The 26008-nt window shown below is 46.1% G+C and overlaps 1 protein-coding gene across 2 annotated transcripts in view; it reads right to left on the bottom strand.

Moving 5' to 3' along the window:
- The window catches only part of LOC146853827 (membrane-spanning 4-domains subfamily A member 4A-like), a 205619-nt gene that overhangs the window by 28169 nt on the left and 151442 nt on the right, over nucleotides 1–26008 (bottom strand). For both annotated transcript variants that reach the window (XM_085650403.1, XM_085650402.1), the window contains exon 6: nucleotides 20404–20541. In XM_085650403.1, the coding sequence (XP_085506529.1) occupies nucleotides 20404–20541 (138 nt within the window). The remainder of the gene's footprint in view (nucleotides 1–20403; nucleotides 20542–26008) is intronic.

Consider the following 26008-nt stretch of genomic DNA (forward strand, 5'->3'; position numbering starts at 1 on the left):
AAGGATTCTGCACCTATGGGCGATAACAGTAATATCTCAATGTACTTTTCCGGAATACCTAGGACGTTGATTGTTATTGCGCCTACTTCTCGCTTCCAAATCCTCGTTCTTGGCCGCTATGAGTTTCAACAGTTTGACCATTTGTGCAACTTGTGTTGTGACCTGAGAGGTGGTGTCTTCAGTGTTCGATATGCGGCACTCCTTTATATGTTCCTCATGACCCTCAAGTTTATGAACAATGGCGTCCATGCGTGTTGACATACTATCCACTTTATCGGCTATGGTGGCGAAGCCTTGCCTGACCTCTTGAAGAATAGTTTTCATGTCTTCAGTCTGTGTGGTGGAAACGTCTTGGGCGACTCCCCCCCCCAGTCATATCTTGCCCATCTTGTGGCGTGCGAGTATTTTTCTTAGCCTCAAAATTGAGCCGTGGTTGCCTTGTGTCTGGTTTCCCCATTATGGGCCTCGACTATGATCATTGGCACAGACCTCTGTAGTGTAGCGGCAGTATCGTCTGTTGTGCTCGCTGAATCGGTTGAGGGGGGATGGGTCAGTGTGATGCGGTGGTTCTATTGTCCCTCTCCCTTGGATATAGTGCAGCCGGAGGCCCGCTGTGCAAATAGGTGAAGCGCAGTGCACAGAAGCCACCAGATGATCACATCCCTGTGGCCGCAAAGCACCGCACATGCATTGAGCGTGCGCTAAACTCGATGCAGTTGAATGATACTGCCGATGTTGTCAGCGGGCCAGGAGACTCCAACAATATGAGCGTGGCCCCCCTTAATATCACAGAGTTGAGGCATTGACAGTATTTCTGGGGAAGCACTCGAGGTCCAGTTGTCCTGCTGTTGTGACCACAGTCTCATAAAGGTAGGCCCAGGAAGCACGCTGTATATCACTGTGATGGCAGACGTTACCTTTCTCTGCGCTCGTGGAGATAGGGCGGAGAAAGTCCTGTGGGCTCCTCTAGCGTGTTGAGCCACTCACTGCCTGTACGCCCTCCGGGGCTAGCGCGACTTGCCTCCCGGGAACCGTGCCGGTCTTGCTGCAGTGTCTGGCCGTGATATGTGGCTGCGCTTTCCCCGGTGTGGGGCTTCTCACTCCAACTCCGCACCAGGAGGCCCAGCCGCCACGTTGGAATCCACGGCCTCGCGCACTGCTGCCCGCCAATCTGCCGCACTGCGTCTCCCAGTCGGCCACTGCGGTGTGGTAAGGATGATCTTGCAGTGGCGGGCAGGAGAATGGTAGCGAGTTGAAACTCGCACCAGAGTGTCAGCTGGCTGTGGACTCTGGATGGCTGTAGTTTTGGCCGTTATAGATGCCTATGAGTCGGATAAATTAGGAATCTTGGCGTGGGCTGCAGGAGCCTCACGATAGTGCGGCCATCTTGCGTGTGCTCCACCTAGCACCCCCCCACATAATTTTATTTTTCAGTGTTGCATAATGCTGTAGACATTGGGGATAAGTAGAAGCATTACAGGTGCAGGAATAGATTGCATGATAGAGCAAGGAGTCTGATTGGCTCAAAACAGTGTTGTGGAGGGCATATAGCGTGTTTGGGCAAACAGGGCACAAAGTGGGAGTGGTATTGTCTGGGGATTCTTTGTAGTAGGACTGTATTGTAATTGCATTAAAATAAAGTTTCCTTCCCTGATAACGCATTGAAGTGAATCAGCAGATGGATAGCACATTACACTGTAGGGGGGGAGTGCTTGGTTAGAAGCATGCTAAATGAAGTGCCACCCACATTCACAGCACTGTTGTGTTGTGCAAGGGTGACCAGATTGGTGCTCTTTTCAGACACATTGTCGATGCATTTATTGGTGGGAAGAGAAGAAAAAGTGTAGAGACCAGGCACTTTACATTAATTTGATTGCTATGCACGATTGAGCGGGTGTCAATTAAGTCCATTTAATAAATAGCATGGATTTTCATAAGAAAAAAGTTCAATCATTACGGAATTGCAAAGTTAAAGTAAGACTTTTATCTGACATGTCTGTTTCGAAGGCTTCTAAGCTTACCAGAGCTTGAGACTTAAAAGTTAAATGTATTTTGGAACAGTATCACCAACTGCGCTTCGAGTAGCTCTTTTCACCTTTGGATAGGATAGAGGGTGTTTGGAACTAGCTGCAGTATTATGACCACAACGTCCTTCTACAATACACTTCATCCAACACAGACATGCGTACCAATGACTCATCTCTTGGAAACCGGCACTTTAAAGCCGCCACTGCACGTGCAATGTCCAGATGAAATGTCTATCACTGGATTGAAAGCTTGGTGTCCCTACTTATAATTAGTGCTTTAAAGGGAAATCTAGAAGTACAGGTACTTACACTTTAGAGTGCCTGTTTGTTCTTAAGTAGTGCCGGTACTCTGTCACTAAATGTATTCAAGCAGTGCTGAGAAGTGCAGGTGCTCTCCCTTTCACATTAAAGTAGTGCAGGAACTCAGTGCCGGATAGTACCTGCACATTTAAAGCACTGTGTATAATTGTACTCGCCGATTCCATAGAAAATGTACTTATTTGTTCAATACAGACAACATGCAAATGTGCAAGGTTCCAGTTAAACCATCATCCCAAGCCAAATGCCTCCATAGATTTCCTGAAAACCTTCCTCGTCCTCCACAAATGTTTAATATTCATTGATTTCAACAGTACAAGCCTCCAAAATCTCTCGAGCTCACCAGACCACTTGACTCAAAAGGTTGCGAAGTACGCAATAGGTTTGTCAAGTAGTACAGACGCAAACTCTGAAAGACAAAAATAACTCTCGTAGAATACAGAAGAGACGTCATTTGTCTATGGTCACTAAAATAAACAAACAAGAATGTGAACGAGCAGCATGGAAGCCGCGAAAGTGAAGGGCATTTGTAACCTGACCCAAAACAGATGGCAGGCTGCGCGCGCTGCTTAAGGTTCTGACTTTGGAGCTGGAGAAAAGGATTCGAGCCTTGGCGTGGGCTGCGTTATTTAATTATTAAAAAATAAACAGCGATCTTGGAGTGGGGGTGGGAAGAGACAAATAAAAAAAATAATACACATCGAGGGGGAGACAGATACAATTTAAAAAAACACGGCTGAGGCGGACAAATGTAGCATCTGAAACCAAGTACAACAATGGTGTGAGGAGGTGGCTCAACAAATAACACTGCAGACTTTGGAGCAGAAAAACAGTGTTTGAGCCTTGGCGTGGGCTACATCACTTAAGCTTGATTTAATTATGAATAAATTATACATTAATAAATGAACAGGGTCGGGTGTGTGCAGGAAGCTGCTAGATGTGGAAATGCCAGCAGCAAAGAAAAAAAGTAGTCCCTAAATAAAAAGATAACAGCCAGCAGCGTAACTTGGTTGATGCTGCTTCCTCCAGAAACGGAAGAAAAAGGAAGTGATGTAGCCAAAAATGAGCAAGATAAGAACAGCAATGCCAGATTTCACCAATGGCAAGCAACAAAACAAAGACCAATGCAATGGGTGGAGTTTTAGTAGTAATCCTGATTTCTTGATGCCTCGTAGAGGCAGCGCATGCGCTGCCTATGCGAGACCTAAAAAATGTATGCCCTTTCGCTATAAAACATGGTCACCAGATGTTACACAAAGCCAGCAAAGCATTACAAAATACAAAATAAAACTCACCTAGTCAATATTTTTTTTTTGATTGCATGAAAGTGTTTATTGTATATTTTGTTTCTTTTAATGCAGTTACTTTCACACCGTACATTTGTTCTCATGGAATCTAGAGGTTTACGGTTTAGGCATGTATGCTTGTTATTATTACGCTGCTAAGGTGTGTTGGCTAGTGTGCGCGCTTGTTACTTTCATACTGTATATTTAACCCCCAACCCTGCCTCCCATGCCAAGAACGAGCTCAACGCACCCACTGCATTTCTTTATGGCAAATACAAGCGACAAGGAAATCTCCACAATAACAACTCTGCCACCCCCACTCCCCTGGCAAAAAGAACACCTGCAGCACGCTTTACTAGTCTCCACGGTGCAACACTATAAATGCAGCATGCTTCTGTTTTATACAGCCATCATCACAATAAAGAGCTCAAATTACCCTTCTAAAATCCCAAAATATCGGCAATTTAAACAACGAATTAAATTCCAAATTTTAGCAGCAGTTTTTATATAATTGGTATTTATAAAAAAAAATATTTTCCTGTGACTATATTAGCCTAAATAACGCATATTTTAATATATTACACAACAGTCCCTAATTGTATCGACCTCAGAAGGATAACAAGCTTATTCAACATGTTGAAATGTGAACTATTAATTTCATCGACTTCATTACACAACAGTATCTAATTGTATCGACCTTAGAAGGATAACAAGCTCATTCAACATGTTGAAATTTGAACTATTAATTTTATCGACCTCATAAGGATAAAAGGCTCAGTTAACATGTCAGGAATTGAACCTGTGACCATAAGCTCAAAAACATGCCCCCACAGCAAACGCATTAGTCCACTAAGCCACCAAAACTCAGCTGTTACGTGTTGTGAAAGGATTGTATAACCTTGTACCTTTAACCCCTCCCCCACCCAGCCCCATATGCCAGGTATGAGCTCAACGCACCAACGGTATCTATCCATGGCCCAAAACAAGCGACATGGAAAACTCCACAATAACAACTCTGCCACCCCCCCACTCCTCCCGGTAAACACAACACCAGCAGCACACTTCTCTAACACTCGGTCCTCAGGGAGCAACACTATTAATGCAACATGCCTCCATTTTATAAGCCATTCTCATGATAAGGAGCTAATATTACCCTTCACAATCCCAAAATATCAGCAATTTAATTAACAAATAAAATTTCAAATTTCGATAGTACTTTTTATGTAATCGGTATTTATAAAACATATATTCTTCAGCAACTAAATGCACGGACCGGCAGCTCGGAACCGACAGCGGCGGAGAGCGACACAAACGCAGAAATACTACGTACAACGCTCATTGCAAAACTGGACTCTGTTCTGGCAGCGGTGGAGAAGATAGGATAGGCGCAAGAACAAACCCGCTCCTCGTTGTAGTCCAAAATCAACAAGGTTACCTCATATTTCACACTTCTGAATGCTGACCACCACAAGCTCAGGAATAAAGTGCGCCTCCAGGAACAAACACTCAAGGAGCTCAAACCAGTCACACATAATCACACCGTAGCCCTCCAAGACTTAAAAGACCGGGTGCACGACCTTGAAGACAAAGTAGAAGATGCAGAGGGGCGCTCGCAACAATATTCGCATCGTGGGACTTCTGGAGGGTGAAGAAGGATGACAGCCGGAGGACTATGCCGAACGTTGGATCAGAGACTTGCTCCCCGCTGGTATCCTGCCTCCTCACTTTGTGGTTGAGAGAGCGAACCACGTCCCGGCGCAAAAGCCACTGCTGGGAGCCCGTCCACGCCCATTCCTGTTTAAAGTTCTCAACTACAGAGACAGAGACTCGATCCTCCACGAAACCCGCAAGCTGGCAGACATAAAGATAGGAAGCAGCCAAATCATGGTCTTTCCAGATCATACGGGGCAAGTCCAACGCCGCAGAAATGCATATACAGCTGTGAAAATTACTCATTGCTATTTTCTGCTCGACTTCGTGTTGTTGCAAAAGGATCGTCGTACTTCTTTGATTCGCCCGCCAAGGTTTGGGACTGGTTAGAAGAATCAGGAACATTGACGGGTCCCAGACCGCCTGTGGAAGAAGAATCTAGGAAATTCAACAGAAAAATAAATCGTCGGAGCAGGCCCAATAGACACCGCTCGGAAACCGGGGCAACTTCCACGGCCCCTGACCTGGCACAGAGGAAGGCGGAGAGGAAAGAGGCACTACAAGTGGACGCGACGCTGGGGCCTGCAACTCACCATTATGACTGCCACTTGCGTCCATCCAGGTCCTCGGCCACTGGGGACTCCACACTATCCAGACTCGAGGACCCTGAAGAGTTCCCAATGCCGGAGGTTACGCAGCAAACAGCTGATGACATTATATGACTCTTCCCTAGGCCTCCTGTGAACTGTTGAGCATCACCCACGCAAGTACCTGTCATGCCGGCAAAATGTTGTGTTACATAATATGTTGAATATGTCACTGTTTTTTTACACAGCTTGGCACTGCCTCACACATGGGTATGCCCAACACATACCTAATACTTTGGTGGGGGACATGCGCGACCCGCACTATCTTCCCTTGCGCTGCGGACAGGCCAAGGGGTTACATGACCGCAACATGACAATCAAGGGAAAACCACTCTCTGCCGCCGATACACCACGCACACCCATGCCACACGTCAGTTTGACAAAATGTTTTTAGCCCTAGGTTGGGCAATACAGTTTGGATGAACTTCCACTCGTAACTCGCCCTCATGGTTATGCATAGTTTAGTTCACTCATGTACCCTGTTTTTAGTAGTACTGAACTGGAGCACATCCCAGCAGGCCAGGAACTGCAGCATCTTGCCCCCCACAATGCTGACCTGGTAAACATAAAATGGAAGCTTGGCACAGGTCAACGTAGTCACATGGAACGTGCACGAAGCACCCTCATCTGAGTGAGAGCAGGGGTCGCGTTTACATGTGAAGAGGAGCTAATTGACCCCGAAGACAGATATGGGCTTGTGAGCAGGAGGCTCAATGGTCAACCGATCCTAATTGGGTCCATCTATGCCCCGAATGTCAGTCAACCTACATTTCTAGAAGGCCTCACAAAAATTCTAGCAGGGTGGAGCGGAGTCCCCTGGCTTCTGGGGGGAGACTTTAATTCTGTGCTCAATGTAGACCTGGACAGATCGTTCTCGTCCTTGTCCAGGACTGCAGCTACGTCCAACGCGCAGGCTCTCACAGACTGGCTGACACACTGGGCGTTATTAGACATATGGCGCACCATCAAATCCTGAGGCTCGTATTTACTCAGACTTCTCAGCATGCACCACTTGCATGTACATCTAGACAGAATAGTGGGATCCCCCGCGCTGCTCCCTTTGGTCCACAATATAAAATATCTATGCCGGACGCACTCTGACCACAACCCCTAGCTGCTGTAACTTACCTGGGAACCTGAGCGTCCCACTGCCCCCACGTGGAGACTCCAAACAGCTGCACTCAAAGATCCACCTTTTCGCTCTTCCCTGGGCACGTCGATCCTTGCATATTTTGAGCTTAATGAGGACACAACATGGACGCACTAATAGAATGGGAAGCTTTCAAAGCCACGACAAGGGGACACTGCATGGGTGCGACATGTACCATACGCAAAACTCTCACCTCTAGTCTGAACAAAATAGAACTAGCTACTGCGCCATGAAATAGAAGGGGAAGGTGAGGGTAGAGACAGTCATCATCTGGGGGCACAGTGCACACAACATGCAGGGTTGATGGAACGCCTCCGCTGTCATAATTACACTGCGCACACGGCCCACACTCATATCACTGCTGATCATGTAGGGCGACTGCTAGCTTAGCTGATCCACCAAGAACATGCCCGCACACCAATAGATGCGCTGCGCGATGGCATGGGGCTTCTACTGCACACGCAGCAGGACATTCACGAGGCCCTGACGCAGCACTATCAACGGCTGTAACAATCCCAAAGTCACCATGTACCGCACTCCCTCTCAACTTTCCTAGAGCAGATGCAACTGCCTCAGGCGTCGCGGATGCACAATGAGATACTGGACGCTCAGACTTCGGCAGAGGAGATTAGAGAAGGAATTATGTTCCTGGACACGGGGAAGACCCCGGGACCAGATGGACTTCCGGCAGAATACTATAAGGCGTATCAAGTGTCATTGGTACCTCGGCTAAGCGTCCTTTACACGGCCGCTGTGGATGAAGGGCGGCTCCCTCCCACATTATGTGAAGCACATTTGATTTCACTGCCCAAGCCCGATAGAGACCCAGCATACATATCGACCCCCTCGCCCTGCTCAATACTGATTATAAAATCTTAGCGAAAATCCTAGTGGACAGGTTAGTGCCGGCAGTCCCCGCCCCGGTGCATGTGGACCAAAATGGCTTCATGCTATCCCGAAACACCGTGCTCAATCTGCGTCGCAACCTACTCCGTATGCGAATGGCCGAGAGCAGGCTGCCTCATACTCGATCTTGAGAAAGCATTAAATTCTCTAGAATGAAATTAAATGTTTACAACCCTCGAAAAATACAAATTAGGCCCTGATTTGTTACAGCTAACCCGCCTACTCTATACAAACCCTGTGATGTGAGTGAAGTTGGGACCATACATTTCGGCTGCCATCCCGGTGTGGCGGGGAACGAGACAGGGCTGCCCGCTGTCCCCTCTCCAATTTCGCGCTCGCAATGGATCCACTAGCGGAGTCACTAAGAACACAGTTACTTGATGGCATACCGCTGGGCGATGGCATGCATGTGGTGTCGCTGTACATGGATGATCGATCTGTTGATATACTGACGAGACATCACTCAGGTACCAGAACGACTAGCCCAAATACTCCGGGAGTTTGCACTTGTATCAGGGTTAAAAGTAAATGTCGCTAAATCTAAACTATATGCCTTTAAAGAGGAGTGCTGCGACCCAGGCCTTATACTCAAGAGAGTACAGTGGACTGCTGAAATATTCCGATACTTGGGCATAAGCATGTATCGCCAGCCGCTGGACCTTTTTCAATCAATCAAACAGTCTTTATTTCGACTTGTTGTCATATTAGACAAATTAAAAACACATTTCATCATCAAATACAAAGAAAGAAAATAAAAAGAACAATTCATCATCAGGTATATCCTGTTTAAGCTACACATTTGAGTTATACACAGAAATCATGACACTGAAACTAAAAACAGCATGATTTAAGTTCACGCCATATGTGGTATTCCTACTCGACCAAATAAGAAAATAAATAACTGTCTTCCATAAAAACACACTAAAACTATAAAAAGATACCACATTTGTACAAGGTTTACTTTAGGGCGACTGGAGGGCTTTCAGTTTCCCAAGTCTTATTATCCACATCCATTTCAGAAATGTTGCTAGAGCTATCACTATTGTTTCAGAACAGTCAGTTTGAAATATTCTCAGTGCAGTAATCCCCGTCCTAATAACCTTTTGAATACAAACTGCTCTTATCCATCTATGACGGGGGGCCTTATATTATGGGCAAATAAACAAAACATGTGCTATAGTTTCCGGGTATGTTATGCAAAAAGGGCACATTTGGTCATTTTTACTAGATGCCCATTTACAGGTGACCGTATTCAGTGGGAGAGTACCTACCCTAAACTGATGGAATAATTTCCTATCATGAGGCATTATAATCAAATCCCAATACATCTCATACCCAGTAGTATGTTTCAGCTCCAAAAAAGCCTTAGTATACGATGGAGCAATGTGTGACTGAAACTCCTCCTGGGATATGAATGACCAGTAGGCCTCTTTTAACTGTTGTTTGGTAGGAAATAGTGTCCCCTGAGGATTATCCCAAAGATCCCCCAATCCTAGGGACTTAAGGAGAATTTTAACCTTTCTAAACCAGAGAATTTTACCCCCAGAATCCATATCACGCGTCTCCAGGAGTGCTAGCGCATAGTGATTCAGTTCTGGGGTTACCCACAGTCTTCTCCAGTAGGCAACTGGTCTAAATCTACAAATATTTTCTAGACTCTGACATCCCAAATCCATGCGCAGAGGTACGATTGGTGTGGAATGTGGGAGCGCTGTTATACAGCGGAGAAATTTGTTGTGTGCTTTTTGTAAACCTACTATATCAGACGACCCCCACAGATCCGCTCCATATAACATGGAAGATCTTACACTTGAGTCATAGATTTTTAATACTGGGGCTATAGGTTTAGTGGCTGACAACTTGAATTCTCTTAGAAGGGCACCAGATAGTTGTGCGTGCTTAGAGATTAAATGGGCCACATGCGTCTTCCACTGTAACCTAGAGCCCAATGTAATACCCAGGTAACTGAAGCTATCAGTCTGCTCTAATGATTCCCCATTCATAAAGACTCTGCCCCTAATGTTCCTATGCCCATGCATCGTCATAAATTTAGTTTTAGAGACATTAACAGAGAGGCCGTAGTCATTGCAGAATTTTTCAAAGCAGTCTATTGCCTTCTGTAACCCTTCCTGAGTCTTTGATAATAGGAGGGTGTCATCGGCAAACATTAACAGGGGGACGGGGATGCCGTTCTGTTTGGGTGCATCAGTAGTAGAGTCCCTATAATAATCTGTAACTCTATTTATATATAGTGTGAATAATGTGGGTGCCAGCACACACCCTTGCCGCACACCCCTTTCCGTTGGAAAACTGGCGGACACCTGGCTCTGGTTACCCCATCTGACCTGCGCGTAATTATTTTCATGTAGTTTAATCAAAACCGCAAGTAGTTCAGGTGGGATACTCTGCTCGTAGAGCGCTCTCCACAGCCTATCTCTTGGGACTAGATCGAATGCAGCCTTTAAATCAACAAAGGCTGCATATAGTGTGCCACTCCCCAGAACCACCCATTTCCAATATATTGTGGAAAATCTAAAAACTTGATCTACCGTGCTAGTCAGGGGTCGGAAGCCAGCCTGTAAAGTAGACATGACTCCCGAATCCTCGATCCAATTCTGGACCCTGAGAAGTACCATTCTGGCCACAACCTTCTGGATACAGGCTATTAAGCTAATTGGCCTGTAGTTTCCCGGGTCAGCTCGGTCGCCCTTCTTAAAAATTGGTATGATTTCTGCTCCCCGCCATATATCCGGCACCGTAGTGCCTTTGGCAATAGTGTTCGCCAGTAATTCAATGTAAGGGACCCAGACTGATCTGCTATGCAGAAACAAATCTGCGGGAATTTTATCTAAGCCCGGGGCCCTGCCTTTGGGAATTAAATTGAGGGCACATTCAGCATCTTTCTTGGTGAACACTAGCGTGTTTGCTGATAAAGGACGGCTGAGAGAGGCTAGGGCAGGTGGTGGGACATTATTTGTGTTAGCGAACTGGGACTTAAAGTGCTTGACCCAGTGTTCTGGCGGGACATGATTAACCGGGATTGGTTTTTGGTTCCCCATGCCCCACCTCACAAGATGCCAGAAGTCCGTCGAGTCTCTGGACTTACTGGCTGCCAATAACTCCTCCCAGTATTTAGTGTCCCACGCTTTTTTCGCGGTATTTTGTGTCCATTTGTAATGATTCCTTGCCGCCCGTATAGCCTCCCTATCAGTGGATCGCACTGCATCTGCTAAAGATTTGTATGCTATCCTGCAGTTTTTATCATACCATGATTCCTGTTTTCTTTTCCCCTTACCAGGGTTCCTCTTCCTCGGAATACTAAAATATTTACTTAGTTTAAAAAAAAGGGTCGAGTGAATATGGACTACCCGGCTGCAGTAATCCTCGTAATCCAGCTGCCCCTGCATTTCAATAGTTGCGTCTTTTACCATGTCATTCATTTCGCTAATGGTTTCGGGTTTACCCAGACACTCGGCCCATCTAACCCGCCGAGTATCATTTGTTATGGTGATATCATCTATCATATCATCTGGTATTAACCCCAACCCTTTGTGCAGCTGCAGCTCGAGACTGAGAAGGTTATGGTCACTTTCGATACGATGAATTACAGTCATATCACGTATTGAGGTCCAAAATTCAAGATTGACCAGAATATAGTCAATTCTGCTAGTGCTCAGTCCGTTATTAAAAGTTGGATTACCCTGCTCATCCCCTCGTGTCCTACCGTTCACTGCTCTCAGCCCATGTTCTAAACTGAAGGTCTTAAGTTGTAGGGCTGCCTGGGTCCACCGTTTAATAGGGGGTAGACTAAGGGGGGGGGGGATTTGCCAACAGATATCCTCTGCCTCCGTGAGCTCTAGATCCGTATGGTCCAGAGGCTCAAAGGAGAAGTTGAAATCTCCGCAAATTAATATGTTGGCACCTCTCCTCCAAATACTAAATAGTGTCCCAGTGCCACCACAACTTCTGATGGTTTCCCTCCCGGCTCTCCCCTGGCATACACATTAAAAAATGATGAGTTCACCATATGAGGGAGATTTTAACTTGACCGCCAGAATGTCCCTTGAATTGATTTCTAATTGTGTAGTTGTAAAACCATCATCCTGTTTTACCCAAGTGGTCAGTCCCCCCTTAGGTCTCCCTCTGTTTGTTTTGGTTGCAGCTATTGCAAAGTGAAAATACCCTGATCTATGTTGGGGTTCTAATGCCCATGTTTCTTGCATATTGACAATCATATAATTATCAATAAAAGTAGCCCTGTCCCTGGAGGCCAACTTATTTTTAAGACCTGCCACATTCCACGAAACCAAAAACTGGTTCTCCACATTACTGCTTAAAGGATTGTGAACAATTGTAGTATCTCCTATGCTGCTATTAACCAACACTCCCTCTGTCTCTGATCCACTGACCTCCACCAGACACCCTGTATCATTTGCCTTCCCTGGACAGTTACTAGGTGTAAGATAACCTGTGACTCCGGGGACAGCTTCATAATTGATTAGACCATGGATTGTTGTATCACTGACACGGCTACCTTGGTTGTCTGTTTGTGTACAGTGGTCAGGGTTAATTGGCACATTTATAGTGACACTAGTCAAATCAGGAACTCCATCAGATATATTTGAAACAGTGGGTACATTCCCTTCCAAAGCCTCAACCAAACCTCCTGCGTTTAAAAAGTGTGCACCCACTATCTCCTCCCCTAGTAACTGTAGACTTCAATCACAGGCATCCAGACCACTAAAGATGTCAAACCTGTTAGACACCTCCAGTGGAGTGAATAGCACCGGATAGTCCGTGCTCCTGTGTTCAGTGATACTTGACCTGGTAGGTACAATATTCCACCCAGATGTTTCTGCAATTGAAGCTGCATGATGCACAAAGGCAAAATTCCTATTGTTCATCGTACTGGGGAAATTGGTAGTAGGAAAAGAGTAGCCATGGGCAGGTTGGGATGGAAATACTACAGATCTTGGGTAAAAGTAAGTCAGAGGGCGAGGAATAATGCTACTATCAAAATTTACCTGAGGCCAATTCAGGATGTAGCGTACTGCATTGTGATCTCTAAAATTGGCCACAACCACATCCCCCCCAATGTCTTTAGGTCTTCCACCCAACCACTGGAGATGGCGTACATGAATTATTTCGCCATCTATATTACTGGCAATTGGCCTGTGTAATGTCAGCCAGTGTGTTATTGTATTCTTTAGTTGGGAAAAACCCTCTCTCTTGTTCACTGGGAGCTCTGGTACCCCCGTGAGAATCACAACATATGGTACGGCCTCTGGCGGAAGATCCGGTAGTGGTCTCCTGAACTGTTCCCCCCGGGTCTGCCTGAGGCCTCCCTCCTCATGTCTCTTTGATCCATTCAAACAATTACCCAGATCTCTGGTAGATTTATTATCAGAGATTGTTGGATAACAGTTAGTTTTAACTGATGCGATGCTCAAGGGAGCATTTGTCTGATTGGTAGTGAGATTGTTATGAGCGGGTTTAGGGGCAAGAACTATCCCACTCGAAGGGTGACTGCTAGAGGACGGGGCGTCTAATATGGGGTTATTTGAAACTGTATTTAGAACTGCCCCAATTTTGGTAGATGATGGTCGGGAGTTATTAGCGGGTTTAACCGCTGGAGAAAGAACTGAGACCTGTTTAAACTCTAAATTAGCTTTTTGTCGTGTAGGACTTCTCTTCCTACCCAGGTCTGCTTCTATTTTCCCTAGTCGGTTCTCTATTTTTTCCAATCTTTCCACTATTGCTAGAGTATAGGATCGCATAATCATCTCAATACTATCCAAAAGATTGCTGGTATGTTTTGTATTAGACCCGTTATCCTCAAAGCTGTGTTTAGTACTATGTTCCCCCTCTATGTGTGCAGAAGTTAACACTGATATAGGAACAGTGTCCGTTCCAGTCCCATCCGTGAGGACTGCAGCAGTTATAGCGTTAGTACTAGGGGGGATGGCCTTCTTCCCAAAGTCAGTAGAGCTCAACTTCTGCTTAGTAGGTTCCATCCTATTGCGTCTCTTCTTGGTAGGTGGTGGACCGTACTTTGTAGATTGTACAGGTTTCTTATACCTTTGTCGTGTTGTCTTAGGGGGAGTGGGTGTCACAGCAATCAAAATTCCTGATGTACTGGGAGTGCAAAATGGATCATGTGGTGAATTTGAGATGTCTATTCCAGTAGAATGAGTGCTAGGCACTACGCAGTCTCTCAGCAAAAGAGGTACACCATCTGTGAGTAGAGTATCATCAGCAAGGTCTGGGACTAGCTCGTTGTTAGGAATGGCTGCGGGGTTAGGCTCAGACAGTGCCCTATTCTTGATATTTTCTATAGAGCGTCTACGCTCCGCTCGGCGCTCGGCGAGTGAAAGTTCTGTTGAGCCTCCGGATGGTGTTCTAGTAAAATAATTATCCAGGGTGCCATTCAATAGAGTCCCCACTCTATCAGCCACCGTTATTGTCGGACTCAACACAATCGTAGACATGTTATTAACTTTGACAAATAATTGTCGTAGCAATAAAGTGTAGTGGCAACTTACTATACGTTGTTTTCTTTTAAATCACAATTTGCCCAGGGGGACGGGTCCGGTCCGGTCTCCTAAGTCCTCGGAGGGCCACAGAGGGCCCGCCCTTTGCCCGGGCTTAGCCCGGCGCGTCCCGCGAAGCGGGCCTCTGGGAGCTTTATGTCTGCCTCCTGGCGCTTGCGCCGCGTCAGAGCCACGCGCCGCCGCTAGTGCTGCCGGGAGTTGTGGTCCCGGGGCGGTGACGCGGGAGATTGTGGACACTGGTGCGGCGAGGGCTACCCCAGACTCTTGGCGGTGGCGGCAGAAGAAGTGGCGTGGCGTGAATCCGGTAAGTTTATTACTGCTAGGCTGCTTGGCTGCTTCCCCCCCGCTCCGCCGGCCTCTGGGAGCTTTATGTCCGCCTCCTGGCGCTTGTGCCGCGTCAGAGCCACGCGCCGCCGCTGGTGCTGCCGGGAGTTGTGGTCCCGGGGCGGCGACGCTGGAGATTGTGGACACTGGTGCGGCGAGGGCTACCCCAGACTCTTGGCGGTGGCGGCAGAAGAAGTGGCGTGGCGTGAATCCGGTAAGTTTATTACTGCTAGGCTGCTTGGCTGCTTCCCCCCCGCTCCGCCGGCCTCTGGGAGCTTTATGTCCGCCTCCTGGCGCTTGCGCCGCGTCAGAGCCACGCGCCGCCGCTGGTGCTGCCGGGAGTTGTGGTCCCGGGGCGGCGACGCGGGAGATTGTGGACACTGGTGCGGCGAGGGCTACCCCAGACTCTTGGCGGTGGCGGCAGAAGAAGTGGCGTGGCGTGAATCCGGTAAGTTTATTACTGCTAGGCTGCTTGGCTGCTTCCCCCCTGGACCTTTTTGACAGAAACCTAGGCAGAGCCCCGACAGCGGTGAGATCCTAGATGCAATTCTGGAGTATGCTCCCTCTCGCAGTGGTCGGTAGAGCGGCACTGATCAAAATGGTGGCTCTGCCGAGATTCCTGTACTACTTCGCCAATCTGCCCATCTATGTCCCCACCTCTTTTTTTGCTGCACTGGAAAAGATGGCCAGGGACTTTATGTGGGGTCTCAACCGGCACAGGGTGGCGATTAAAAAGCTGTATCTACCCGTTGACCAGGGAGGCCTGGCAGCACCTTGCTTCGAGCATTGCAACCTGGCAGCCCAACTTCAAAGGATCGCCAGATGGATGGCAGACAGTCAGCGTGACGACACGGTGACCACACACCCTTTTACATGCTCCCCAGATCTTTGCGCTCTGCCAACCCGGCACGCGGGTGCGGCCTCCGGAGCCCCGATTCCTGAACATAGCATACAGGTGCTATCAAAGAAGCCTCTATCTCACTCGGGGCACATTGCTCTACGTCCCTGCGGTCCCCCTGGAGGGGGCTCCTACGGGCCGAGGCAACACTTACAGCCGCCGAACTACAGCACTGGCATGACGCGGGTATACAAACCCTAGGTGACCTCTTTCGCAAAGGCTCGCTTATTTCCTACACCACACTAGTGGCAGATGAAGGACTCCTTGCAGGGCAATTCCTCCTACACTGTTCATTGATGGCTACACTCTCCGTGAAATGGGGAGACCTCGCTACTAAACCGCAAACACATCTCACTGTACAATATATACTTCATGGGATGTGGTAGGCACCTGATGCGGTGGTTCACAGCCTTGTTGCAACAGCATGCAGTGGTAAATCTAGACCCCCTCTGCCACAAATGAGACCACGACCTGGGCCGTCAATTCACAGATAAAGAATGGGGGCGGGTGCTGGCCTGTCCAATTCAGATCAACAGGAACGATAGATTTAGACAAATCCTATACTATATAACGCAAAGGGCAGAGGGCGTACCTCACACCAGCCAACATCAACAGATACTTTCAACGTGCTGACTCAGCCTGCCCAGGTGTGCTGCTGTAGATGCAGGCTTGGTGCACATGCCCTGGGACTGTAGCAGTCGGAGCGCGTACTGGGAGGGGGTAGAGACCATGCTCCGCACCTGCACCGAGAGATACCTTTCGATTGGCCAACATACTTGCTATACATATTCCATAGGACACGAAACACTAAAGTCACCTCCAGGTTCCTAGACCTGGGCATGGTGACAGCCAAGCGGCTAATCACAAAAAGATGGAAGGCACCTGATCCCCCCACATATACAAGCATGGAGGCGCTCTACCCTTGCGTGGGCTACAGCTGAAGGTATAGCGATTCGACGTGAGGAAACCACAGGTCTCAGGAAAATACCTATCTCTACGAGTTGGGTAGCGATTCTGGCAGCACTAAAACAATGTGTGGATCAACCAGATCAGCCCTTGCAAACACCTAACCTGGTGGGGTAACTCTGCGCATGCGTCCAGCATCCTTAAATCCTTTACAGGCATTAGGCCCGTTGTCCTTTGCTGTGCAATGGCAAGCTGGAGCGCACGCGCACCAGACACCAATTACCAAGGCAATCAACAGGGGCTCTTCCAAGTTTTGTACACTGTCTCCCTTGTTTAATTTCCCCCGTCCCTTATCAAATGTACAATATGTCAGTGGAACCTAAGCTGAACTAGATTCGATGCAATACCCGCAGTGTAACAACTCTATAAAGGACATATGATATTTTGGGCCGTATATGCTGTGGCCAGACAAATGTAAGATGCACATTCAGACATATCATCATACTTGCTGCAGAAACATATAAAAAGTTCTCTGTTAAGATTAAAAACGTAATATAATTTGTCGCTACATGTTGTAGCAAAATGTCTCAACTGTTGGAAATGGAAATATGAAACTTAACAACTCAATAAAAAATATATACAAAAAAATGAAGTTCCTGGGCCACTCCAACTGTCCTTCCTCAGCTGATAAGGCTCACATGCACCATCTGTCCCATCCTGGCTGAAGACATTGTTCTGTTCTGGCAGCGGTTTTCACACCTCATGAATGTCTGGTACTGGCTGGGCAGCAGCTGACAGACTAATGCAAATTAGGCTCCAGAAGCTTCAGGTTTGGAAACTGTAATTTTTTTAGTACTCCTTTTTAGCAGGGGTAAAGAAGATAGAGTTCTAATATCAGCTAAAATAGGATCCAGAATAAAGCAAAGGTTCTAGGGTGACCATGCAGAAAAGGGACAATTGCTACAGTATCAAGATGATCAGATTAATTTTGTTATCATGAACAAGCAGCCCACTTGAGAAGTGAACAGACTTGACTCATGGGCACGGTGGAGAGGAATTCATCAGAGATGCCACCTTTTCCTTCAATTCTTTGGCTTAGTGATGGAGCTTTTGAATAAGCTACTGCACAGGAAGGGAAGCAGCAGAATGATAAGGCTTGATGGTTATACGCATTCAATATATATGTATGCTGATTATGCACTTATTTATGTTACAGATGCACTCAAATATATAAGGGATGCATTCAAATACTTAGATTTGGGAACTGTCGGACCTACAAGTCCACAAGAATACATCTTGCTTGCTCCACATCTGGACATTCAATGAATTACAATCTGAGTGTTCCCTTGATGCTCCACTTCAGTGAGAGGTGGCAATGTTTAGGTATTTGAGCATTCAAATATATCATGATATATCTAATTCCATAAAGGTAGATTGGACTTTACATTAAAACCTTTGGGTGTTTAAGCTGATCTGCCGACACAAACAGCCCAGTAATGCTCTCTTGATGCAAAGCGATACAATGGCATGCAAAGTATTTTTGATGCTGAGAAATAATGGTCAAATTTCCAGCATTAAACATTTTTTGTACTGGAAAGTAAATACAGTGAACCACTTCACTCTGATGCAGGAGCTTAGCAAATCTGGGTCATAGCTGTCAAGCAGCAGAGCGCTAATGAAGGCTAATGTCAACTTTAGTAAAAACATATTGACCAATAAAAACAACTTACATTTGTTAAACTGTGATACCAGCTGTAATTGATTGTGACTGAAGAATCAAAAAAATAATACTGTGGCCCCCGATTACACAGTTGTTGCGGATACTGCTCAGCCTGAACACAAGAGATTTGGTGATACCTGATACACAGCTACATGTTGGTATCACATATGTTACTGGAGTAAAGATTTAACTAAAATTTGATGTTTCATTTTCAGTGCATGACATATGTTGAACTTTGATGTTATGCTCCCATTTGTGCGCCTGATACTTTGATCAGCCTACAGATGTACTGCCAAGTGTGACACATAAGCTTAGTTTAACAATATTTGTTCAACAACGGTTATTTTGGTGGGACATTTACAAATGATCCAGACGTGCCACACCATTGCACATCCACACATCTCAAACATTGCTAAGATTTATCCTTTCTTCTCGTATTGAATATAATTGTGCATCACGTGATTTGTCAGTTGATATGTTTGACATGGCATTAATTACGGTTCTGTCCCTTCACACAGTGTGAGACGACACAACACTTCTTACAGTAGGATTTTCCTTACTTCCACTGCAGGTTCAGTGAAGGAATCACACAATTGGCCATCATTGACTAAATTTTAAAGTGAGATACTCCCACTATGTGCCCATGAAACAAGATCCGGACACAAACACAGAGATGGCTATTAAGTCATACCTTACACTATCTTAGTTTGTACAATGTATATTTCTGTTTACTTTACCAATGAGTACGCCAGTCTGAAACCGCTCATCGATGGTGCTGTGGCAGAAGATGTATGCATCATGTGCACATCTTGGAAATTTTGCAAGGACATTGATGAACATTCCCTGATGGCCCACTATCGCCTGGACATTTATGAAGTAGTTATGCTTGTGGTTTCTGTACAGGTGCAATGTTGCAGCAGGGCGCACAAATTGGGCATTTGTGCAATCTATAGCACCAAGCACAAGAGGAAATCCAGCAATGTTGTCGAAGCCTTGCTTTTAGTCCAGTTGTTGTTATATAGTTTTGGGGAAGAGAAGGTCCTGGGGTGTGAGTCTTTATGATGGCATCCAATATAGATGGGAGAAATGCAGAAAGTTCTCCCTGTGAAATGTCAGCCAGTCTGGCTGCTGTGATTTGGTAGGATCCTGAGCCCATCATGTGTAGCATAGAAATACATTTTACGTGTGCTGGGATGGCACTGGTCCTTGCAGTTGCTGACTGGAAACTTGGCGCTATCTTCTCCATCAATTCCATTATGGACTCCCTCTTCAGTGTGTGGAACGTCCACCTCCCTGAGGTCAATGAGGGATATGTGCTGACGGAAAACACGCTCCTTCCTTCTTTGCTGCCTATGTGGTTGTCACGTAGATACTCATACTCCCAGTTGCAGTATAATTACCAGGTTGAGTAACACCTGACCTAGTTTTACCTGGTGTAACTCCACAGCCTGTAAACCCACTGGACAACAGCTTGAGGCAAAAGCACTGCCCAATCCCTGCTCAACCCCAGCTGGTAGTAAATGCATGCAGATAATGGCACATACCAAACCTCACCTGCTCACACTTTACCAGACAGTTTTTAAAGTACTTGTGTCTGATCCATAGGGCCATCTTTTCTTGCTCCACACTTAGAACCCTAAATTCCTTCTTCCTGCGATATCATCATCAGACCAACTTCTTAACACTACAAAATTTTGCTATTTTAGAATGAGTGGCCAAGGAGTCTTAGACCATAAACCTAAACTCACTAATACTGTCCAAAAAGCACATAATTGTCTACAACTACTAACCCTTCAACCTAAACTGAAGACCTGGCACTTTCGCCCTCTGCCCCATATATATCCTGCTCTCATTCAAACAAGAAAAGACACCACATATAGCAATACTGAGTTATTCAAATCGTTTTAACATTTAAAAGAAGTTACTTTGGAGACAATAGTGTTCTTCTAGAAAAGAGCTGCTTTTCTTTTGAAATGAATATTTAGAAAGAGGAGATTGTATAATCAGAGGTCCGTGTTACCTGAGTTTCTGCTTTGTTGTCAGAGCAACAGACCGACGTGCATCCAAAAACTGAGGTGGAAAACGCAATGCAGAACTCCAGTACTGCGAGAACGAGCAGGAGAAGGATCAGCAAGGAAGCAAAGCCTTGTCGGACAATCTAAAATGGAACACAAAATTTGAATTATGACAGAAAAAACTAAAAAGGAACTCACATCACAATTGGGTATTATAACTCATGTAAGTAGACTGTGTTTTTTCCCACATTAAATAAATCTGGGCCCATATTTATGAAACCTTCGCTTTGTCTTTTCATCACCCAAGGCAATGCAAGAACACTGGAAAGGCTTCACTAATATTTACAAAGCCACACCAGGCCTGATGTGTGTGGCCTTGTGTGGTTTGTAAAGAAATGTAACTCAAAACAGCTGCTTGCACTCAATTGAGTTACATTTTAACTTGGAAGGCATTCCATAGGTAGAGCATGGACATTCCCATGCAGCCACCCTTAGATTTTGGCGTATTCTCAGATTTATATAGACTTGTAAACTTGAGAATGTGTCAAAATGTTACTCCTTCACAAATTAGGTGTAACATTGAGAAATATCTTTAGTTTTACTTGTTATTTCCTCTTTTTAGTTGTGTTGCATTACGTAGCACACATAGAGAGACAAAAATGCCTATAATGATTGTTTTGTGCTGGAAAATAACCCTTCCTGCACATACATAATCCTGCCTGTAATGCAGTCCCCCTTTTACCATAGTGCAAGGGTGTCTGCAGTAGCCCTTGGCCACGCCCAGTGCACCAGTTCTAGGAGGCAACAAAAATGCTCTATATCTTGGTAGATGTCACATTTCTGCTGTCTCCTTTTCACAAAACACAGGACAGTACCTTTGCTTGATGCCCTGGGTTGTGTCAAAGATGAGTAAATCGGCCCCGATTTTCTAGAATTCAGAATTCGACCCAAAAGTCTCACTTAAGTGACATATATACATGGTCAGCTATGCTATCATTGGTAACCAGGAGGCATAGAAGCATTATATTGTTTCATGTTCTATTAATATCAAAGGTACAAAAATAGATAGGCTTCACTAGGTGTAGGTCGTGCTCCCCCTTGTGGCAGAGGTCATCAAGGCAAAAGCAGGAAGACTAGGGAACAGGATTCTAAGAGCTATCCCATTTTGATTTTTCAGCTTTATTGGTCTTTTATTTAAATGTGATAGTCTTCCTAGATTGCTTCTTGAAGTTAAAGACCCACTGCGCCTCTTACTGATGACAAGTCTAGGTCACCTGTCCACGTCTATCTTTCTTGATTAGCCTGGTCTGACCTGAGAAGACTACTGAGGGCCTGAGCAATTAAACAAAGGTTCTCAGTTATGGAAATATTAGTTGTTAAATCTTTCACAAAAATGCTCATATTTTTCAATGGGACTAGCCCGCTGTACTCAAAATAAATGCCCCACCTTCATGCGCCCAGAGTACAGAGATGCTTTAAGGCATGGGCAAAGTGGGTTCTGGCTCTGGCTCAGGGCCTCCACCTTTCAAGGGCCCCCATCATTAAGCTTTCTGGACAGTTCCAGACAGTGACACAATGCATAAATTATAGGGCCCCCTGCATAATATGAAAAGGAACTCCCAGGTCTCCAATATCTCATAAATATTCAAAAGCTTTGCACTTTATGGTGGACCCTTGAAGGACTGGGGTCCCCTTGAAGATTTGTGGGCCAACAAAGAATGTTGTCAATGATCACACCATGGTTGCTGAGGATGTGTGTTTGGCATGACAGCCTTAGGGTGGTCTTTCCAAACGTTCTGCCTGCTTACTTTCACTGTTTGTTGTATTCTTTCTGTTGAAACGTTAATACTGCTGACCTGTGCTAACGTGCCTGCTCTTCTCCCCTAAACCTGCTTTAATTGACTTATCCACTATTGGTATATTTAATTTATCTGTAAGTCCCTAGTAGAGAGCACTACCTTTGGCCAGGGCCTATAAATTAAATGCTACTGGTGGGCTTGCAGAACTGATTGTGCCACCCACACAAGCAGCCCTTTAAACATGTCTCAGGCCTGCCAAAGCAGAGCCTTTATGGGCAGTTTACACTACTATGTCGACTTGGCATTTAAAACCCCTTGCAAAGCTTTAAACTCCCTTATTATTACCTATATGTCACCCCTAAGGTAGGCCCTAGGTAGCCCATTGAGCAGGGTGCAGTGTAAATAAAAGGTAGGACATGTACTTTTATGTTTTGCATGTCCTCGTATTGAAAAACACCTAAATTCGTTTTTCACTATTATCAGGCCTACCCCTCTCATAAGTTACTATTTTAGAAATGCCACTTTTAGAAAGATGGTATTTCTCTGCTCTTATAATCCACATTTTGTAAAGCTCGAACAATCACTCGTGATCCCCAGATTCCGGAGTCAGTCGCCCTGGCCGCGGCGCCACACCTCTTCCCTTAAAGCTTCTTTTAAAGCTCTGTGTGCCTGCAGCCTGTCTTCAATACACGTCTGGGATGGGAGACAGATGCACTTTGTGCATTCCCTCTACACAGCCACACACAAAGGTAGGGTAGGAGTGACTGAGTGCCCATCTGCATCTTAATGGCTCATCCTGGGCAGGATTGTAGGAAGGAGCTGACACTTACACCTGAATGGCTAGTATCCTGTCCCCCCACAAAGTTTGATTACCACCTTTTAGTGAGTCTGGATCCAGGGCTGAGAAGGGAGGACTTCTGTGTGCTTCAAACCTCCTCTTTGAAGTCACCTCCATTTCAAAGGCACATCAGGGTATAAGTTCCTGGTCTCTGACCCCACTAAATGGGACACTTCTAGACCTGTAAAGAAACTCTGCCAGGGAGAAGGACTGCTGTGCTTCTACAAGGACTGCCACTCTGCTGGACTGCTTTTCTGGAAGAACTACCACTCTGCTGTGCTTCCCTGCTGCCTGCTACCCAATGCCCCTACTTAGGAAGAATTGAACTCTTGCTTGAACCCAGACTGGTCTCCAAGGCCATGCTGGCTTGCCTCCTCTTTTGAGACTTAGCGATATCAAAGTCTCGCTTTCTGCTCCCTGTGCCAGGTCCATTGAAAGTGGATTCAGGTGCTTTCTCAAGTGAAAACGATGCATCCCCTGCTGCATGAGGCAGAACTGAAGTATCACCTCTGTTGGGGGCACAATACCAGCACATTGGCAGTCCCTGCCGTTGATACTGCTTGGGAAAGCAGAACTTTTTAAGATTATGGCGCTTCCCCAGTTCCTTTTTGGCCCTGGAGAATACCCCGTTTCCTGTGCCACCAAGCTACTTTAAGGCGATAGCGGTGGAAGTCTCTAATGTACTTTGGTAGAACAAACCGGCACGCAGCGCCATGGAATGATGGGGGCATAGCACTTTCAAATATACAACTATATCATTGGGGGGCGCAGTTGAAGGTACTTAATCAATGGCTTCATGCTCCGCAAACAGATCCCGAGTTTAGAGCGGACTGACATGGGTTGGGAGAGGGGGGCATAATGAGGGCACTATACACTAAAAAGCAGATTACCCCACTAATTGGACCCACGGCGCATACAGTCCAGATTTGGTATAGCACTTAAAAAACTAGGCTGGGACGGAGTTATAACCCAACTCACCCCACTCTTGGAGGCGTAACGTCTGGGAAGGCTCCGGAATAGTACGGATTTCCACCACTGGGACTCCATCAGAATATCTACGGTGGGTGATTTATGGGTTAAGGGTGAGGTGCTTACCTTTGCCCACCTCCAGGAACAATATGAGCTGGCGCCCTCTGGATATATTTAGATACACACAGATCAGGCACGCACTCATGGCAGCTATACCAACTGGTACCACACTTCCAGAGGCCTCCCCCCTGGAAGATAGGTTGTTGACCGATTACATGGACAAGAAGGCCACTTCTCTCACTTACTACAAACTCATCAACAACCTACCAGATCCAATGACACCTCTACGTATAAAATGGTTTAACGAACTGGGGGACTTGGACGACACAGACTGGCAGGAGGCGCTCTCGTCGATCTCCTCCAGACTAAGACTGGTACAACTAAAGATACTACCGCACGTACTATACCAGAGTGATATTATACAGAATAGGGGGAACCGCAAATCCACTCTGTCTGAGGAACTGTGGGGACGAGGGTACATTCTACCACACAATATGGCAGTGTCCACAAGTAGTGCCCTACTGGGCAGCGGTTATGCGAACTATTTCACAAGTAGGTGGAGTCTGAGTCATGCTAGAGCCTAAAAGATGTCTACTAAATATTTGGGAACCCACTGATCTCAATCACGCATCACAGGATTGGGCGAAACTTGGGAGGAAGTTCGCCAAACGTAGTATACCCCAATTATGGTGGTCACAGTCCTATCCGGCACTCCATGACTGGTGCGGGGACATGGATGGGGCCATGGCGGCAGAGAAGGCGACATATGTAAACCGAGGATGCCCCCAAAAATGGGAGAGAATATGGGTTGCGTGGAATAAGTATAGAGGGAACATTTGCCCTCTGCCTCTGACCGCATCTGATGTGGCTTCTGAGTGAGGGAGGTGGGTGAGAAAGGGTGGCTTGTAACTTTCTGCCTAATACTTCCTGCTCTGACTGTCTTATTGTTATGCTTATGGTGATGTGGGATGAGACATGAAAGTATTTACCATACATCAATCTGTAACCGCTTTTTATTTTGCCCTGTTCTCAATAAACAGAATTCTTAAAACAGTACTGGTGCATCGCACTCAGAACCAGCGCATTCCCTCCAGAACCGATGCATCAGAACCACTGCAGCGCTGGCGCTGCAGTGAGAGAAGATCAACGCATCCCCTTAACTGCATAGAGAAAATGGCGCACAGGTTTTTGAACCAACATATCTCAGCCTCAGGCACCATCTTCAGAGCAGGCGCATCGCCATCATTGCATGGAGAAAATTGTCGCATCACATCGACTGCAGGATCGACATTGATGCATCTCTCAGCTATACCCCGCGTCTCGCTGTTGCCAACAGGATCAAGGCATTTTGTTCAGCGGGACTTGCGTGGCTCCAGTGCCTGGCCTGCACTCCTTCACGGCAGGCCTGAACTTTTGATTTTTGCCCCACTCCAATGCGGCCAGATAACCCCCATTAGTGGACTATTAACACTTTTAATCTTTAAAAATGCCCTATCATGACTTCTACTTATTGGATTTTTTCATTTTGGTCTTCTTTTATTTATGAAATCATAATCTATTTTTCTAAACTGGTGTGGAGCATTTTGTTGTGTTTTCACTGTGTTACTGTTTGAAGTGTTGCACACATACTTTACACATTGCCTCTTAAATTAATCCTACCTCCTCTGTGCCAAGCTACGACAGGGTAAGCACAGATTAATTTATAGTGTGCTTTTGACTTACCCTGACTAGGATTGTGGTTCCTGTTTGGACAGAATGCATAACTCTGCCAACCAGAAACCCAATTTCTAACATAGCTTGAATGAGCTAAAAATGGATAATATATTCAAAGTTGTTCAGAGCATGCAGACTCAAATTATGTTTGGCCCGGGGCGCCCAAAATCCTTAAGATGTCCCTCTCCCTTCTCCACCACCAACACCTTCAAGGGCCTTTCTATTGTGGAG

Source organism: Triturus cristatus, chromosome 4_1 (assembly GCF_964204655.1).
Source record: "Triturus cristatus chromosome 4_1, aTriCri1.1, whole genome shotgun sequence".
In the NCBI taxonomy this organism is placed as follows: domain Eukaryota; kingdom Metazoa; phylum Chordata; class Amphibia; order Caudata; family Salamandridae; genus Triturus; species Triturus cristatus.